Genomic DNA, 20,013 nt, shown 5'->3' on the forward strand with positions numbered 1-20,013 from the left:
AGGGGAGGGGAGGGGAGGGGAGGGGAGAAGAGAAGAGAAGAGAAGAGAAGAGAAGAGAAGAGAAGAGAAGAGAAGAGAAGAGAAGAGAAGAGAAGGCTAAGGAAAACAAAGCACAGTAAAATATAACAGTAAAATGAGACTGAATCAACCCATAATACCACCCACCTCAGGAAAAGATCCTACTATGTAGCTCTGGCTGAACTGAACTTGTAGAGAAGACTAACCTCAAACTCAGAGACCTGCCTGCCTCTGCCTCCAGAGTGCTGGGTTTAAAAGCACACCCTGACATGCCTGGCTTACCTTCTATTTCTACTACATAAATAAAATAAGTCATTATGGAAACCAGATCCTAAAGACATGTCTGTTTTCTTTTTACCACAGCAGAGGTTGTTACACACTTTGACAAGGAAAAAAACAAGAGGCAGGTGTATGTGTATACATCATTGCTGCTCCTAGGTCCGTTGTGCTCATTCTACCAGCTGCCGAGCATCCTGTTCACTAAGAGCATTCTGTTCACTGAATGGACCATATACATTCATCTGCACACTACTGACAAAAGAACAGCACCATCATCCCATAATGATGTGGTGGTCCTAGACTGGTATGAGAAGAACCTTTTACAAAGGATGCATTAAAAATACATATGATAGCTCTGAAAAATATTCCGTTACCCTCAGTGTCTCACACACAAAAAATGGAGAGGGGTGCAACCACGAACCACGTGCTGTCTCTGCCTGCTCTCAGGGAGGAAGGTAGCACTTTGGACACCTCAGGAAAAGATGTAGGTAGGTACAGTAGGAACAAGTCACAAAGAAGGCAACAGATAATGTAATGCATTATCAATAATAATTTATATACTTTGGTCTATTTGACAGTTTAAATGCAAACAGAAGAAAGGTTGAAGAGAAACGTTAAAAATAGCACAAACATTTTTAGTTGTGAGCCTAGCCCTTAACGGTTTATCCAGGATAATATGGGGAAGGGGGAGGACCATCTCTGGGATAAGCCAGAGACCTGGGATAGGGGAAGCCCCTGGGAGGATATGGGGATGACCCTATCTGAGATTCTTAGCAGCAGTGGATATGAAGCCTGAAGTGGCCACCTTCTATAGCCAGGCAGGACTTCTAATAAAAGGAAGAGAACACCGAACCACCCACAAAACCTTAGACCTAAAATTTACCGTGTCTACAAGATATGCGGGGATAAACATGGAGAAGAGACTGAGGGAAAAGCCAACCAATGACTGGCCCAATTTGAGACCCACATCATGAGAGAGAGCTAACCTCTGGCACGATTAATGATAGCCTGCTATGGTTGCAGACAGGCATAACTGTCATGGGAGAGCCTTCATCCAAAAGCTGATGGAAATAGATACAAAGACTCACACATAATATGAAAAGGAGCTCAGAGAGTCTTGTGGATGAGTCAGGAGAAGGATGCAGGGAGTCAAGAGCGGTCAAGGATATCACAAGAAGACCTACAGAGACACCAACCAAAGAGCATGCAGGGGCTGGACTAGCCCCCCTTCACATCTGTAGCAGATGTGCAGCTTGGTCTTCGTGGGCCTCCTGACAACTGCAGCAGAGGCTGTCACTGACTCGGACTCTGATGCTTGCCTTTGGATCCCTTTCCCCTAGCTGGGCTGCCCTGTCTAGCCTCAGTAGAAGACGCTTAGACCTGCTGCAACCTAATGTGCCAAGGGAGAGGGGAGGCTCCTATTTTCTGAAAAGGGGAGGTAAAAATGAAGAAAGGGGAGGTGAGAGGATGGGACTGGAAGGAGAGGAGAAAGGCAGAATGTCATCAGGATGTAAAAATGAATGAGTAAATAAATGAGTGAGTGAATGAATGAATGAATGAATGAATGGATGAATAAAAAAATAAGACAAATAATTTTTTTAAAAAGGCTGACAACGGGTTGGTGAGATGGCTCAGCGGGTAAAAGCATCGACTGCTCTTCCAAAGGTACTGAGTTCAAATCCCAGCAACCACATGGTGGCTCACAACTATCCGTAACAAGATCTGACTCCCTCTTCTGGAGTGTCTGGACAGCTACAGTGTACTTACATATAATAAATAAATAAATCTTTAACCAAAAAAAAAAAAAAAAAAAGGCTGACAACATAAAATCCAAATATAAACTTTTTTTAAAGCCCAGGTGCTACTAAGGAACAAGTCAGCATTAAGAAAGGAGGGCACTCTAGGGGTTCGTGTGATCAAAGTATGCTATATACATGTAGGAAAATGCCGCAATAAGAGTCATCCCTTTGGGGAGAAAAAGGAGGGAGGAGAGAGAGCAGAAGGGAGCTAGGGAGAGGGAGGAGGAAGCCTGGCAAGCTGAGCAGGCACTGCTGCAGAGGGCACGGGAGCTGCACAGGAGAGATCTGTGGCTCAGGTGAGAAGCAAATACAAGAAAATAGTGGACTGTGCAATGGGGCTCAGATGAAGCCTGAAAAACACGTGAATAAGCGGAACCAATATTTAGAGAGAGGGAGGGAGGGAGGGAGGGAGGATGTCAAAAAGGAAAAATACAGGAGGTTCTAATTAGTATGGGCTCAGCTGTTCAGTACCTGTGAAGAAAAGCACGGCCAGTGTCTGCTTATAGAATCGGGGTGCTGAAATAGCACGCAGGTGATTCCCACTGGAGTTGACACAGAAGGAAGTGCAAGTTTGGGTAAGTGCAAGTCACAACACACACAGTGACTGGGACTACCTGGGATTTGGACCATGGTAGGAAGCAGATGTCTTGGCTAGACTGTGTACAGTATAAAGATGAATTACGAAGGTGCCAATTGAGATCAGTAGATCGTGGGGAAAAAAAGAGGAAAATATGAAATAACTCAGTGAAGGGACCAGAACAATACTGTCTTCCTATGTGCTTGTAAATAGAAAGGTTGAGAGGGGATCCAACACTCGCTCTTGTAGCACGCAAACAGAATAAGGACACAGGGAACGGTGTAGCATGGTGATATTTGTTAACAGTTATGCCCATACAGCTAACCCATGAACCCTAGTAAGGAAAACAGAACCCTGAGCCCACAAGATTCTTGGATGAAATAGTGGTTTTTCGATGGATTAGAAGGATCCACCTCCCTTTGGGACACTGGGGCAAGAAGTAAGCATTGTTAGAGTATTGTTATCTACTTTTAAATTAATGTTAATAATTTTAAGCATTTATTAAAGTTCCTGCCCAATGTTTGTTTTTCATCTAAGCTAAGACAACTGAGGCCCAGACACTAATTGGCAAGTTAGATCCTGTGCTGTGCCCCGGCTTCCTGCAGGACCACCACATCTGCTCATCACCAAAGCAACGCCAGCTCCAGAGGGCACAGCCCCAGACATGACTGGTTCAACTAGCTTGCACCAAACTTCTTACCAGCAAAAGGCTCAAACCTAGCAACCATTTTCAGCTACCATTTGCCCTGTATGTCCAGATGAAGGCCTGTGATTGGTTACAAACACAAACCTTAACTTCTGTGAATGAGTGTGCCAAGACTGTATAAACACTCTTGCTCTATCGCTTCAGGAAATAGAAGCAGCCTGACTTTGTGCTGGTCAGGAGACTCCCATTTGTGCAGCTCCCATATGAAAATTAGCCTTCATCAAAGGCTGCGCCCACTATGTCCTTTGCCTACGTTTACCTTCATCACCAGTAGACTGAGTGAGCAGTAACTTAGAGAGAAGCCAGTTGAAGTAGCAGCAAAGCAGCAATGGTGGCAAAGTCCGTGGTGATCGCTGCCACCCTGGTGGCAGCAGGAACAACAGAAATGGGAAGAGACCTGAAGCACTAAAGAAAGTGACTATGGCAGAAACCAGAATAAACAGAGAGACAGAGAGAGAATGAAAAATCCCCAAAGAGAAATGAGCGTCCCAGCATATGGGGCCTGTTTGAAAGCTGTGACACAAGCAGTGAGTGACATCTGCTGCTGCTGCTGCTGCTAATGATGGTGATGATGGTGGTGGTGGTGATGCTGATGCCTGCAATACAGTCTGACATTTCCTCAGTTAAACACAGTTATCATATAACCCAGCAGTTCTAAATTTATACAACAGAAATGAAACCTATACACACAAAAAGCCTGTGCATGGTGTTCACAGCAACATTTAAAATGGCCAAAGGCTGAAATATCCAACTGATACCGAAACATATGCCATAAAAGAGATAGGAGCAATGATACATGCTGCATATGTCTACACAGAGTGAGAAGTCAAGGTGGTCCTCATAGTGTACAACCCCATCAGAGGATATGTCCACAAGAAGTCTGAGGGGCAGCAAGTTAGTGCCTGTCCAGGGATGGGCCAAAGGGGAAACAGTCAGGTGCACCAGGGAGCCCATGCTTTTTCCCCGAGTAAGGAGTGCGTGGTGATTGCCATAGACTCTACATGAGCTACCAACTACAGGACTACACACTGCAGTTGGAGGCACTGTGTGAAGTATGAATTGTATCTCAAGAAAGCCATTACATCGAAAAACAACAACAACAAAAGATGAAATTAGCCGAATGTAGTACTGTGAAGCTTTAAAGAAAACAACTGAGGAAGGCATGGGACCCTGAGGACCTCACAACTCTATGCAACTGTGGACAGCTGGGAGCTTTGCAGCCATAAAGGACAAAAGACCAGGAAGACGTGTGTATAAAAACAGAATAAGGAACCATTATTTTTACTTAATTACAAAGAAGCAGAAAGGAAGTTCATTATGTAATTTGGGAAGCTATTGTGTCCATTTGCAGTGATAAGGACAGGGGAGAAAAGAAGAAGAAAAAAAAAAAAGGCAGAAAGAAAGAAGGACCACAACCACAGGCAGAAGAGGAAGAAGGCCAAACTGAGTGAAGGTGGGAGGAGGGGACAGAGCAAAGACAGACCCAAACTCCCCTTGAAGAGGGCACAATAGTCTGAATTCCCACTAGAGAAAAAGGAAAGCTATTCTCAGCACCATAAATTGCAGCCCTGGATACACAAAAGCTTATTCAACAGCATAGCATTCGAATAAAATACGTAAAACAGTATCTTATGCCCTTCGGGCAATTGACTATAAATATACAGGAAAAAACAAAACAAAACATGCAGCATGTTCCCTTACTGACTCCATATGTTCTCAATCAGGAAGCAAGGACTTGGTGACCAAACAATTCAGAAATAACAGTACTGAGTCACTCTGGTGAGAGACTTTCAAAGGGCCCATACAAATATTTTACCCTGCTCTCAGAAAAGACTTCAGGGTCACAGCTGAACATGGAGGAGGAAACAAGCTGACATGCTGGTGCCTGAAGCAAATGAAAGGTGCTGTTCCCACATCTCCAAACTGCTGAGAGTCGAGCTTTCCCCGGGGGTGGACATGCTCACAGCCGTGCCAGCCACTGTGTCAATTACCAACTACCTGTGGTCACTACACACTCAGCTCAAACACTGAATGTTTAGCTTAAGCCATATGGAACAGGAAGGCTTAAGGAATCGTAAAGCCCGCAGATCACTTTGCAGATCAGCTGTTAGAAGTCAATGAACACCTCAAAGACAGCCTCCCAGTTGGGCTAGAAAAGAAGGCCACATGCCCGTGTACCCAAGAGACCAGGCAGGAGGACTCACTCCACTGCCAGAGGTCCTGGTCTGGCACGGATCAAGGGTATTTTTCCTAAATGGCATTCGAGACAAGCCAATGGGTAGAATCATAAAGCCTACATTTAAGTAATTCTTTCGCTTCTGGTTACATGCTAGTATAGAACATGAATCACCACTTTTAATTATAAACGTTCTGGGGAATCAAACTCAGGACACTAGGCTTGGCAGCAGGCATCTTTATCCACTGAGCTGCCTCACCTACCCTTATATAAAATAAAGATTTATTTTCAACATCAAGGGTGAGATTGGTGGGAAGGAAAAACTGTACCAATGTAGTAAGAAAATACTAACTGAACGCAACTACACTCTCAGGGAAACTTCTTAAACATTTTCAACTGTGACTCCTTTTGTTGCCTAAATAATTTTTTATATAAATCTGAGGGTAAAGATATACATTATACATTATAAAATAGATATTTAAATCAAACATTTACTGATAACAATCATAAGAAATTTATTTCAAAATATTTCATCAGTATATAATTTCACCATTTATTTAAAATGGAAAGCAAATGTGCATACCAGTGAGATATAAGGGTTTGCTTGTCTTTAAACACACAATTCAAAGATGTATACTGATTTGATTAAAGAATGATCATAAGAAAATCACAAATGTCTTTATTTTCTGTAATTTAACTGTTATGTTTCTTGGGAAGAAGAAAGCTTTATGTGTATAGGAAACACTCAGCAGTTCACAACATGTGTAGTCCGAAAGCACTGTGGCTCACAGCACGCATGTGTAGTCTGGAATCTGCTAGGTGGTTCAGGCAGAGGTGTTTACTGGGGCTGTGCAACCTGACAACATGCTCAGTAGAAAGTGCAGATATGTTCCGAAGCAAGACTACAGTGAAGTCACATGATACAACACAGGCAAGCACTGCCAGAAACATGGCAGACTGGCTACATGGTGATGTGAATTTATTTTTAGTTGCTAGGCATCCAGAAATATTTCTCACTTGTCAAATGTTTCATGGCCATCCCCATTCCACTCATTTTCTTGACTATGGGGTCACAACCCACAGTTCAAGAAGCTTTGCACTGGGTCATTTGGGAACTAAGGCAAACAGAATCTCTGGCCTTCTCAGATCTGACTGCCCGACAGTTATGTATTAGAACAAAACTACAGAAGGAAAAATGTTTGGTCAAAATAATCAGTGAACGTTTACCAGGAACTCTTATGTATGCATGAGTGAAGAAGGCTGGAGAAACAGGCAGCAGTTAAAGTGATGAAAAGCCTGTCCTCAGGTGAAAATTTAAATTAGAGTTAAGGGCTTTGTGGAAAAATAAAATCACCTAAATGTACGACCATATTTCCTCTAGGTTAAGTTAGACATAGTGACAGATACAGAGGGCAAAGCCACTCAGAGATGGGATCCTGGAGAAGCCTGTCGCAGTAAAGAGCTCTATAGCACAGGGGCCCCAGGGCTGAGTCCTGGGAGTGAGGAAAGCACAGGGAGAGCATTTTAAAACATACCTTCATGTGCTGGGGAGGATGGACAGGTAAGGTGGGGGATTTGGTAATCTGGAGAGCGACAACAGTGGATGAAGACCAGGACATTACAAGGTGTTAGAAACCCCATCGAGTAGCTCTTCAGAGTAGAGTGCTAGTGTCTTAGTGAGAAAGTGTGTGTGTGTGTGTGTGTGTGTGTGTGTGTGTGTGTGTGTGTGTGTGTGTGTGTGAAGGTGAAAAGTCACACACAGTGGAAAAGGTTTCAGAGGAGAGACAGACAGTATGTTTAGAAAAGTCGTAAGGAAACTAGCAGGAGGAAGTAAAATGAGTGAACAGCATGGCATTCTTCTATTTCTCCATCATGTCCTTCCTTACCCCAATGATGCTGAGTCCTCTGAGGTAGTCCTGACGAGGCTGGGCTTGGGGAACACAGCCAGCGAGGACAACTTTCTTATTCTCCTCTTGAGCTTTTCTGCAATGAAGAAAATCACTGTGAATTCTACTGCTCACTGACACAGCCTAAGAAACTGACGTCACTGCACCTAAGTTCTCCAGCTAAGAAGACCATCTAGCATGAACCAGGACTTTCTGGCAATGGGATAAAGAAAATATTCATCATTAAACTTATGTACTGTATGCCTGTTTCTCATACCACTAATGCATGTGTCAATAATGTTTGGGCCTTTCATTATCACAATATTGTCAAACAAAACAATCACACAAAGTTTCGAACACTGATATGAAACATTTGCAAAAAAAATCTGTTTTCCAGATAGGCAGGCTAAGTCTTCAAATAAGTCATGTTAGTAAGAATGCACATACAACATCACATATTCTTTCTTCAACTTTGAACAATATAAACTTAAACTGTAATTTAAAACAATTCCAACAGGAGAGATAGAAGGTAAAATATCTCATATCATTGACATTCTTGAACTCTCTGCTGACTTCTTCTCCCTAATCACCTATGGTTATTGCTTTCCTGTGTTGACTGTCATCCTTCACATAGCAAGCATGACTAGATGATGTATGTATCCACACATATGAATATATGTACCTATTTGTACATATGGTTATCTACAAGAAAAACTGGTTAATGAAGTCTGGTGTCATCGATGGGTTAATCCATCAGTGACTTCTTATTAGATGGGCCATGTGGAAGTGATGCAGGTCTAGGGAACAGGAACAAGTACACCCTTGAGAAGTAGACCTTACCCCTGGACACCACCACCCCCCCGCCCTGCGCTGCTTTCAGTTTCTTCCTCTGAGATGCTCAGCAGTTAGGAGCACGTGACACTCTCGCTGAGGACCCTAGTTCAGTTTCCAGCACCCACATGGACACTCAGAATTATCTTGTTCCAGGAGATCCAATGCCGCCTTCTGACATCCCTGGGCACCACCAGGTATGCACATGGTACACATACATTCATGAAGGCAAAACACTCAGACACATAAAATAATAAAATAAATCTAAAAGAAGTTTTTCTTACAGAAAATGCCTGTTTCCCATGAAATGAAATGATTTTAGGGGAACACAGAAATGAGGAAGGCTCGTGCCTGCAATTCAACAAACAAGTTAATAAAAGATGACATGGCAAGACTACATGTAACTTGGCAGCAACTGTGCAACTCGGTGACACAGAAAAGAGCAGAAGGCTTGAAGAGAAGATCAGGATGCAAGCAAGAGCAGTTTCATGAGCAAAATTTTATCAGCAAATGTAAGAAGAAAGGGGCAGGAAGAAGAGCCCAGAAAGCTGCAGGCAGTCGCTAGAGCAGGAGCAAGAGGAGAGCAGACCAGGAGGACAGAAGGACAGTGTTAGCCACAGCGCCAAGCAGAACAGGCAGTCTGTCAAGCACAAAGAACACCACAAGATTAGGAGCAAAGGTTCAGAAAGGGCCTGACTTAGGAACTTACTGAGAACTATTCCCAGCTAAGCTGACTTTGGCTTCAAAATGGCAGGGCAGACGAGAAGCACAATCTAAACCAAACCTCAGCCCAGACATGGGAGTCTGATGCCACACGTCACATGGGACCAGAACAACGCTCCAAAGCTGTAACACAGAGTCTGCGAAAGTTCCAGGACAGCCAGGGTTACACAGAGAAACTCTGTCTCGAAAAGCCAAAAAAAAAAAAAAAAAGAATGTTCTTCTTCTAAGCATTCCTTTCTGACAGTCTGTTCTTTTTATTTATTAAGCTTTGTTCATGTTAATGCACAGTGAAATTATTTTTCTTTTCATATATACCTAACACAGATATTTTTTAAAACTTTTTTTCCTTCAAAATATGAATGCTGCTAAGAATAATAACTTGAGAAAAGTTTAAAATAGTATGAATTACCATGTCTTCCTTTCAGGTGGCACTGGCATGTTAATTAAAAATTTAATGAATATAAAGTTAATTTAATATTTTGGTTCATATATTCTTGAAACATATCTCCAAATGAGACTAGTGGCATGCACCTGCAGAGACCATTAACTTGAGTGACACAGAAAATAAAAATAAAGCGGCGACCTCCTCTTCTGAATACCAAACACAGGAAATGGTCTGGAAGGAAGCTTAAGAGTCACAGCAACATGACGCTACCTAATGATGACGAAGTATCAGTCTTTCATTGCAAAAACAAGAAACTACACTTCAAAAAGATGCAGTGATCTCAGGTGGGTGTGGCAGAGCTGGGGTGAGCCCACGAGAGCCTGGAGCCTTGAGTGCCACATTTCAGGAAACAATAACAAACAATGAGGAAGCTCTCCTTCTCTAGAACCCGTGGTCGTGCACCAAGATGTAAAGCCAAGCGCCTTCCAGGAAGAACCACAATTCAGTATCCGTTCTACTCACCCAAGGCCAGTGAGCAACATAATGGTGTGACAGAAAACTAGACTCACTGGTGTATGCAGAAAAACAGAGATCTTTTTCTACTAGTATCGGGTCAGGGGAGACTGTGGATTCTCCATCTGTACTCTCATTCCTCATACAGACTCTGAAATTGGTATTAATATTAAAATATTCATAGCAATGTGAACTTTCACCTAAAATTTCTTTCAATAAAAAAAAAAAAAAAAAAAAGTCCTGACTAGAGAGATGGCTCAGTGGTTAAGAGCACTGACTGTTCTTCCAAAGGTCCTGAGTTCAATTCTTAGCAACCACATGGTGGCTCACAACCATCTGCAATGTGATCTGACGCCCTCTTCTGCTGTGTCTGAAGACAACTATAGTGTATTCATATACATAAAATAAATAACCTTTAAAAAAAAGATTAAAAATAAATAAATCAAAAATAAAAAAAGTCCTGTCCTGTGTCACTGTCAGTCCATCATTAGTCTATCCCCATGCCCCCAACCCCACCCCTTACCTGAGAGAGGGGGAACTAGCCCTGCAACTCACCTAGGCAGCACAGCACAGCTGACTCTGGTGGGGGGGGGGCTGCAAGTGACTGGGTACCCAGGGCGAGAGCTCCATGAGGTGCTCCCCAACCCCCTCATCTAGAGAACTGGCCCCAAGGGCAAGACAATGAGAGACCAGACCTGCCCTGTCACTGGCTGTAGCATTCAGGCCAGCCAGCACCTCGCCTGAGCAACACACTGGAGCTGGTCCTGATGGCTAAGGCAAGGCTGAGCCAGCCTTGAGGCTGTGAGAGTGGGAGAGCTGGAGAAGCTCCTCTGAGGCTGCAGCATGTGGGAGAGTGGGCCCGACACCCTGCCTGTGTAGCACTGGAGGCATGGGTGCCGGTGAGCTAGCGCTGAGGGCATGAGAGCAGGAGAGCTGACCCTGCCTCTTGCCAATGGTGGCCCTGCATGGCCAATTGGAACAGGGTGGGAGAACTCACCCTGGTGGAACAGATTGGGGCCAGTCGGTGCACTGACCAGCTCACCTGTCACCCAAGCCTAGATCCAGGGCTCTGAATTGGCCCATTCCAAAATCTCTATCATCTTCAAACAGTGCGGATTTGTGAAAGGGCCAGTCCTGATGATCTAATGTGGCAACAACAGGATAACTGGGAGGACTCTCTGATGGTGTCACAGAAGCCAGAGATCTTGAACAAGACCAGTGACTCAAGCAATGAACATCTGCAATAGAATATGTGCGGACAAGGGATATACTGTGGGACATACTGTGACATAGTACAACAGCTTCCACAATGAGATCATTTCTAAGCTTTGTTTTTTTGTTATTGCTTTTTGTATTGTTGGGGGTTTTTTGTTTTGTTTTTGGTGTGTGCGTGTGTGTGTGTGTGTGTGTGTGTGTGTGTGTGTGTGTGTGTTGGCAAGGAGAAGTGTTGCAAGGCAGGGTGGAGATGAGTAAGACTGGGGTACATGATGTGAAACACACAAAGAATCAATAAAAAGTTTTTAAAAAGAAATAGCAAATAGAGAAATAGGGAATTTTGTGAAAAATGAATTCCCTCAGTATATCTAGGTTTTATACATCTAAATGTAAATTTCTTCCTCATGACAGTAAAAGCAAGAGGGTTATGGCACTGTGTTTCTGAATGAAGCAAGCACACCTCTATACAGGAAAGACCTTGCAATCAGATGTTCTCATGAGGGGTCTACTGTTTTATGAGTTGATGTATAGACATACAGCCATATAAAATACAGAAACACAACACCTAAGCAAAAAAAGAGAAATTCTGGTATAGTTCATTAGCTATAATACCTTCCCTATTCTAAAACCAGTAGAGAAGGAAATACTTGGTTTAAATGTCAATTTGCACTTACAAGAGGCTGGTGTCACAACTTGGACAGTTGGGCCATGAGCTCCCAATAGCTTGAAGTAAAATTGAAGTCTACTCTAAGATTTATAGACCCAAAATAATGATCCAAACCGATATATTCAGTGATGTACAGGGATACTCAATTTCCAAGTAACTGGAGCATAATCTCAGCATCTCAGTATGAATGCCATTGTAATTGTGTAGCTTATGCTTTGTGAGAAGACAAAAGCATTACAGGTTGGTGAGCAATGTACAGTGCATCTGGTAGACCAAAGCCCATGCCGATGACAGGAGAAAGAGAAGGTAACTTGGGCAAATGATCAAAATACACAAACCTGGTACATGTGAGGAGTAATTTCCTTGAAGTCAATCTGGGTATGATAAATTCTGATTCTATGATGATGTGGCCAAATCCCAGTATGAAAGTAACACACAGCTGGTGGCATAGCTCAGTCTAGCATGCACTTAGCATGTGCAATGCCTTCATCTGAATCTTCCACATTATAAAATAAAAAGACTTGATTCTATGTACCTTCATTGTTCTTACTGCAACTCTTAAAAGAGCGGCTGCACAAGGGCTGGGCATGTAAAAGCACTTGCCTTACAAGCCTGAAAACCTTGGTTCAGATCCCTGGAATCCGCATGATAAACCTCATGCAGTGGTTTGCATATGTGATTCTATTATTCCTATGGAAAGAGGAAAATCTGATACAAGTGAATTGACCAAAAAGGTTGAAAGCCAGTTAAGTAGGAACACGTAACACAGTGGCACAAAACAAGAAAGATGCTGCTGCAGAACAAAGGGGGAAGACAGTGCTGACTCCCAGGCATTGCTCTCTCATCCCCGAATGTGTATATGCATAAACACACAAGCATCCACATAAACGTGAATGCAAATGCTTACAAATAATAAATAGATGCAAAAGGTAAAATACAGACAATCCAATGAGTAGAAATACATCTTACATTACACACAAATATAGTATCACTGACCTACATCTGAAGTTTATGATAAATCCTTAAACCAATAAAAATCAAATCCATAAGAGCTACTACAACACTGCAGAGAATTTTCTTAGTATATAAGCCACTCCCAACTCTCTCCTTTTTGTTGCATTTCTCCTCTAAAAGCAACAAAGTTACACTTAAGCATACCATTAGAAAAGTAGCAAAGAAATTGGATAGAACTAATTTGACCTTAGTGTAGGTGGCCTTCATCACAGAGCTATGTAATTAAGTACAACTTTTAGCTGGGGGTGGGGTCCTTTTAAAACAACAGTGGCCTAGATACATAGAACAGATTAAACCTCAGAGCCACTACTCACTTCCAAACCCAGCAAGAACAGTGGTTTCTGAGACAGAACCACCACACACTGGTCTGTATAAAAATGCCCTCTTGACAGCATCAATGGGTCAAACAGCATCCACTTCAAGTTGTCAGGTTTTCTATTTCAATGCTAGCTCATGGACAAACTCACACTCACATCAATTCAAATTATCAACTAAAACAACCATGCAAACAGCAGTCGCCATTTACCAACAGGCCTTAAACAAACTAAATTATGCCGTAATGTATAACTGAAAGCAGGTTTCCTCATTATTACACTGTCCATTCTGCAGTGGAAAGTGAAGCTCAGCAGAATCATACAGAAAGGGAGCCGAGGCTGCACCAATTAGCCTTGGAAAAGCTATACTCAGAACGTGCCTCCATTGGTTCACTGTTCTTATCTCCCTAGGGAAAGCTACATAAAATGTCTACATGTATCCATGAAAAACGATATACAGCACTGTAGCAAGTGGAAAACCCTAAGCTAATCAACCAAGGCCTGCTGATTAAACACTAAGTGTAAGGCATGTGGGGTGGCCCACACCCACACGTACATGGGGCAGCACATATTAGAGCCTATGCATTATTAAATTTAAAAAGCATGACAAGTCAGATCCAGAGATGTAGGTGAATCTGGAAGGAGTTGAAAGTAAATATGATCAAACTACATTGTATAAAATTCTTAAACAACTAATAAAAAATAAAATTTAAAGGAATACGCACGTGCGCGTGTGCGCGCACACACACACACACACACACACACACACACACACTGGAGAAATAGCTCAGAGGTAGAATGTTTGCCTACCATGCATAAGACCCAGTATCATCCAGCACATACTATTGGATAGAACAAAACTGACCTGAGATAAGGTGGTACTGATGTCTCAGAGCTATGTATATATATGTATGTGTGTGTGTGTATATATATATATACACACACACACATATATGTATATATGTATATATGTATATATACACACACACATACATATATGTTTCTGTTTAGCATATATGTTACATGCTAGCAATAATGATAAAAATAATTTACTTAACTGTATAATCTTTTAATAATAACCCACTTGCCCATATAAAATACTTTTTTATTTGTTTGTTTGTTTGTTTTGTTTTCTGGCTGAGTAAGGATCTTACTAAAAGATGTTAACAAATGTGGTGTTCACATAATCATAATAAGGAACCCACCAAATTGATCACTAACTCATTAAGCTGTGGTCACTTAGAGATGGAGCATGCTGTATGGTGATTTGAATGAGAATGGGTCCCAAGGCCCATATGTTTGAACTCTTGGTTCCTAGTGGGTAGAATGCCTTAGGAAGGACTAAGAAATGTAGCCTTCCATCTTACAGAACCAAAGCTGCAAGATCTCCAAGGCATGGCACAACAACAGGATATCTAAGCGAAGTCCCAGTGAGGACACAGGGTTGATGGGGTAGCAAAAGCCAGAGGCTTCTAGGCAGACCACTGACTAGTGAGGCAATGAGCATTTTAGGTAAGGCTATTTGGACAACAGGGTGTACTGTGTGACACACCATATCGCCCACGGCAAGATGGTTTTTCTGTGTGTATCTGATTTTGTTTTGTTTTTGCTTTTTTGTTTGTTTTCTTTGGGGGTGGAGATGCAAGGGTAGATTTGGAGAGACTGGGAAATGATGGAATTTCAGTTCATGATGTGAAATTTGAAAAGAATCAATAAAAAGATTTTCTAAAGTAATTTTAAAAATTCAAAAGGAAAGAGAGAAAAGTGTGACCTGTTAGAGAAGATGTATCATGAGGGAAGAGCACTGACTGCTCCCTCCCTCCCTCCCTCCCTCCCTCCCTCCCCACCTCCTCCCCACCCCCTCCCCAACCCCCCAGCCCCTCCCACTTGAGCACATAGATGTAAGCTTTCAGTTAATGCTCCAGTACCATGTCTGTCTGCCTCCTGGCACACTGTCCACCATGATGGCCCCAATAAGCTCTTCCCTCTGTAAGCCCTGTGGCTGTGGCATCGCATCATAGCAATAGAAAAGTAACTGAGACAAGTGTATAAAGCACAAGAGCAGTTTCCAAGTGACTGGTGATATACAGACATTTCCGTGTGACTTTAAAATATTGTATTTAACAATATAGACATTAAAAATAAACCAATGTTTTAATTAAAAATAAATAAGCAGAAATTTCCCAGCAAAAAGAGGAAGAGAAATAAAACTGTGGTTAGTGTCCCTAAATCCTTTGAACCTTCCTATTTATCTCAGAACCCACATAAAAGTGGTTTTTTAACCCATGGCATATAAACAGGATGTCACAGTTAGCTGGAAGAACCCTCATGAATGCTTTAGGGAAGAAATATGGTATTTGGTCTTCTGATCATCTCAGAAAAATCAAGTGGTGTTTCAAACCAACTAATTAAGAATTTTGATTAAAGGGATTTTAGACATCATTAAAGAATTGGTTGGCTTTCTACATTTTGGTGGCAATAAATACTACTAGGAAGACAGTTAAGCAGGGAGGGTGTGTGCGTAGGATACACCTGTGCAGGGTCTCATGTAGTGTGTCTGGGCAACCTCATTACTCCCTTTTTGAAAACAAAACTTTAAGTTTGAAGGAGCAGGATGCACTATAGCATACACAGCCAGCCTCCCCAGAAGCCCATGTGTTCAAGGCCTGGTTCTCAGGGTGGTACTACGAGGACAAGTTGTTACCTTTGGGGGTAGAAGCAGGTCTTTAATTCAGTGCTGACATGCCACTGGGACCCTGGGCTCTCCTTTCCCTGATGTAACTGGTACTGTCCTGCCTAATGCTATTTCTATGCCAAACTATGCCTTTCTTCTCTGTGAGTTATCTGTCCCCAGTCACTGCTAACTGACACAACATGGTTCTAGAAGGAAGCTCTAAACCAACAGTCTCAAGAGTTCAGTTTAGATTCTGCCTCTGTGACAAACTGAAAGAAAGGCACATCTTCTCTCCATCCTAGTTTTTTCACGTGTTAAGTGGAAACTGCTAAACCCTGTGGCTCATACTGGCAAGAAAACTCCACAACTGTAATAGGAACCACTTGCCTTAATAGGCAGTAATTACAACCAAAGTCTAGTAATATTAAAAAAGAAATACTGTAGGAATGAATGAAATCCTTAGATTTTCTTTTCTAAATGTCATGGTATTAAATTAGCCACAAAAGTTCTTTGAAAGCATCCACAAAACACTGCAAATGGGAATTTGGAGGGAATCTATGGTAGACACAGAATCATGGGCAGTCACTTAAATTCTAAACAAGAACACCTAAACTCAAGGTGCCCAAGTCATCATCCAGAGTGAGATTACTTGCTGCCAGAGACAATGGCAAACAGCACTCTGTCCCCAGAGGCTCCAGGTGTAGGGGACAGAGAACTAAATGCACGCCTCCACTTTGCTTTTTCACGATGCAGGCAAGAGACAGAAAATAGAGGCCACACAAATACACCAGATTCCAGATTTCAAATCCCCTAAAAACAAAGGTTAGTGGATTCCTAATGCCTGCCATATGGGGCTCAGTGAAACCTAATTAAATAAACGTAGGCAACTATTGCTGGTTAAAACACAGTTCGGAGTCACTATCTCTAAAAAGTAAACATTTTATATCTAACACAGCCTCTTCTACATAGGGGTCCCAGGAAATGAGTTTCCAGCTTATTTTACTGAAAAACAAACAAACTGCTGTTTCTAAACCCAAGCATATCTAATAGACTATCCTACATCAAAATGCTGGTTCTTCTATGACTCAGCACAGAGAGTGCTTACCTAGCAATTAGCACACATAGGCCATGTCATGTGTGCTCCCACAAATAGACAACTGTCCTTGTTCCTCACCAACTGAGATGCTTCTTGTACATCGTACATTCTAATCCTTCTGGACATACTGTTGCTGTAAATACCTGCTTTTCTTCGAGCAAGCATTTTTTCCTCTTTACCAGATCACACCCAAAATTGTGTAGATGCACATCTTAAAAATATAACACAAAATCCCGGTACTATAGAGACTAAGGCAGAAGATGAGTTAGCATTAGCAAGGGATACACACAGAGACACAAGCATACACAGGCATACAAAGACATACACACACACACACACACACACACACACACACACACACACACCTCCTCCTCCTAGGTATGGAGTAACTATCTCAAATCAGCATGCTCCAGACAGATCCTTATGTTTTGCTATTATATCTACACCAATCCACATGTAAACAAACAGAACAGAAACTTATTTCAGACAAATGGTTCCAATGCACACCCAATACTCAACTTTACTGCCACCAAAAAANAGGGAGGGAGGGAGGGAGGGAAGGAGGGAGGGAGGGAAGGAGGGAGGGAGACCGGAAGATCAGCAGACCAACAGACCAGGAAATGCTCAGGACTGCTCTCTCAGATTCTACGTTCAATGCACCCACAAAGGTCACTATCTCAAGCTTTAAAACAGAATTCAAACCCAAGCCTTCGCGTTGCCATTACTACTACAATATCTAAACTCAGAGGTTCTTGCTGGCCATGAGCACATCTCAGCCTCACTCCTGAGATTCTGGAGGTTGATCTGACCCTTCACCAGTCTCTGTTGACTGGCTATCATTGCCTTCACACACAACACACGCAAGTGTTCCTAAGGCATCAACATTGCCACAACACAAGCAATAAACTAAGGATTGAAGCTCAAGGTAGAAGACCCCTGTGCTGCACAAGACTTCGACCCTAGAATTAACTGACATAGAACTTCCAGTTTCCCAACTTCTTGTTATAAGGGATCATAAAAAATTTTAAGGGACCAGCAAGATGGTTCAGCAGATAAAGATCCCTCTTGTCCAACCTAAAGACCTAATTACCGCCCCAGAGCCCATGTAGTAGAAGGAGAGAACAGACACCTCAAAGATGCCCTCTGGCCTCCACATGTATGCTTCCCCCTCCTCCCCAAACAGAAACAGAACCTTCAGAGTTCTGCTCAGCTTTTGATTGATTCTCCCGGTACATATGGCCAAAGCTATTCAAGCTGAAACAGCTTCCTTTCATAGAAATACACTAATGCAGACAGATGGGGGAGGTGCATGCATTTAGGCCCAGCACAGCAGACAGAGGCAGGTGAATCTCTGAGTTCAAGGCCAGCTTGGTCTATAGAGTTCCAGAACGGGTAAGGCTACACAGAGAAACCCTGTCTCAAAAACAAACAAAAATAAATAGATAAACATTAACATATGGAATGAGCCTGAATCCATGCCCACCTCCACCTGACTGCAGTGCCCAGGTCATTAAGCCCGCATGTTGCCAGGCTCCCTTCTCAAGCCAGTCTCAGAGGTCTAAATCCAGAGCTCCTTGGTACTGCAGGTGAGATAGGGAATGCACACTTCTGTCTGCTGTTTACACACTTATTAGTCTGATGCCATTCCAGATGCCAGGTGTCATTAGAAGTTCAGATTTGACTAATGAGGAACCAGACACACTGGGGAAATGTAATGTGCTTACACCTACAAATACTTCCTGTGTAATGAACTGACATATATATTTCAAGCTATTTCCTATACTTAGCACATACACTGAGAGCAGAACACATTTCTAGCTCACAATCTTGACTCACTTTTTATAGCACACCACCACTCAGTATGTCAGGCAGTTCCCAGGAAAGGAGTGGTTATGTCCAATGAAGGCCGAGCTAGGTTTTTAAAACAGAGGGGAATGCCTTTACAGATAACAGAAGAAGGGCTCGACAGAGGTTGGCTGGTTTACTAGAAATCACAGATACTTAGGGCCAGAAGCAGAAGTGGCATGTGGAAGCCAACTCCTAATTCAGTGCTTTCTCCTAATATCAGACGGCTTCTAAGCTGCCTATTAAATATTTACTGGGGATACTTGGCCAAACAAAAAATAATCCATTATTGTGTTCAAGTAAACCCAAAACCTTTTAGTAGGTTCGGCTGACAGATGTACACTGCCCTAAATATTGACTTTTTATTTTTTTGAAGTAAGCTCCACTACCCAGTTATCTCTTCCACTCTTCTAGTCAACATGATTCTATTGTATCTGAATAATTTAAACACACCAATTGTTATCAGTTCAAACACACTGAAGAGGGAGTCAGAGCTCCAACTGGATTTTATGTATCCACTTTCTGTTTTAGAAAAGCAATGCTGAGTAGCATATTTATTAAATTTAAAAAGACAGAACTTGCATTTTTATTTTAAATGCTATAATTTCCTTAATGAAGTAATTATCGTATAATGTTGATTTCATCCAACACCCTCTTCATTATCAAGCCAATCAGACTGGAAAACCTCAACTTGGAGGCTCTGGAAATCAAGTCTGAAGAAGTTATCTATAAAGGGTAATTCGGATGGGATTTTTGTGTGATAGTTCACACATCCATCTCACTACAGATGATTGGTCCAAGCCAATCCCTGTACTTCACCAGCTTTGTCAAGGAGTCAAAGGAGAATCTGTACTAATGATTCATGAAGAGACTGCTATTCAGCTCTTCGTGGAAAGACAGGCCAGCCTCTTACCCAATCAGGAGAGAAAATAACAAGAGAAAGGAAAGAGTGTCTGGGTCCCTAATAACACCATAGATCTCAATGAACACCCTTTGGAGCTCCATAGGCCTACTTGAGCCATACACCCCACGTCCTTACCACTGGAGTGACTCCTGGGTGAGGGTGCTGTTACTTGAATGAAAGGTATTACAGGCAAAGCAGTAAATCAAGTTGTACTTGACAACAGTACTAGAAATAAGAGACTATGAGCCTGTAGTATTCCAAAAATAAAAGGACTTTCTTCTCCATCAGATTAAATACCAGCCACCGTGCAAGTTGTCTGCAGAGCAAAGGCATGCCAAGCCTTTCCCTTAACAATACGTGACAGATAAGCTGCCAGCAAGGCACAAAGCAT

At 42.3% G+C, this 20,013-nt stretch overlaps 1 protein-coding gene across 1 annotated transcript in view; it reads right to left on the reverse strand.

Moving 5' to 3' along the window:
- Positions 1-20,013, reverse strand: part of Cdkal1 (CDK5 regulatory subunit associated protein 1 like 1) — a 505,752-nt gene that overhangs the window by 366,100 nt on the left and 119,639 nt on the right. The window contains exon 6 of the mRNA XM_021216130.2: positions 7,442-7,538. Coding sequence (XP_021071789.1) covers positions 7,442-7,538 — 97 coding nt within the window. The remainder of the gene's footprint in view (positions 1-7,441; positions 7,539-20,013) is intronic.

The sequence above is a fragment of the Mus pahari genome, chromosome 16 (genome assembly GCF_900095145.1).
Source record: "Mus pahari chromosome 16, PAHARI_EIJ_v1.1, whole genome shotgun sequence".
NCBI lineage: Eukaryota > Metazoa > Chordata > Mammalia > Rodentia > Muridae > Mus > Mus pahari.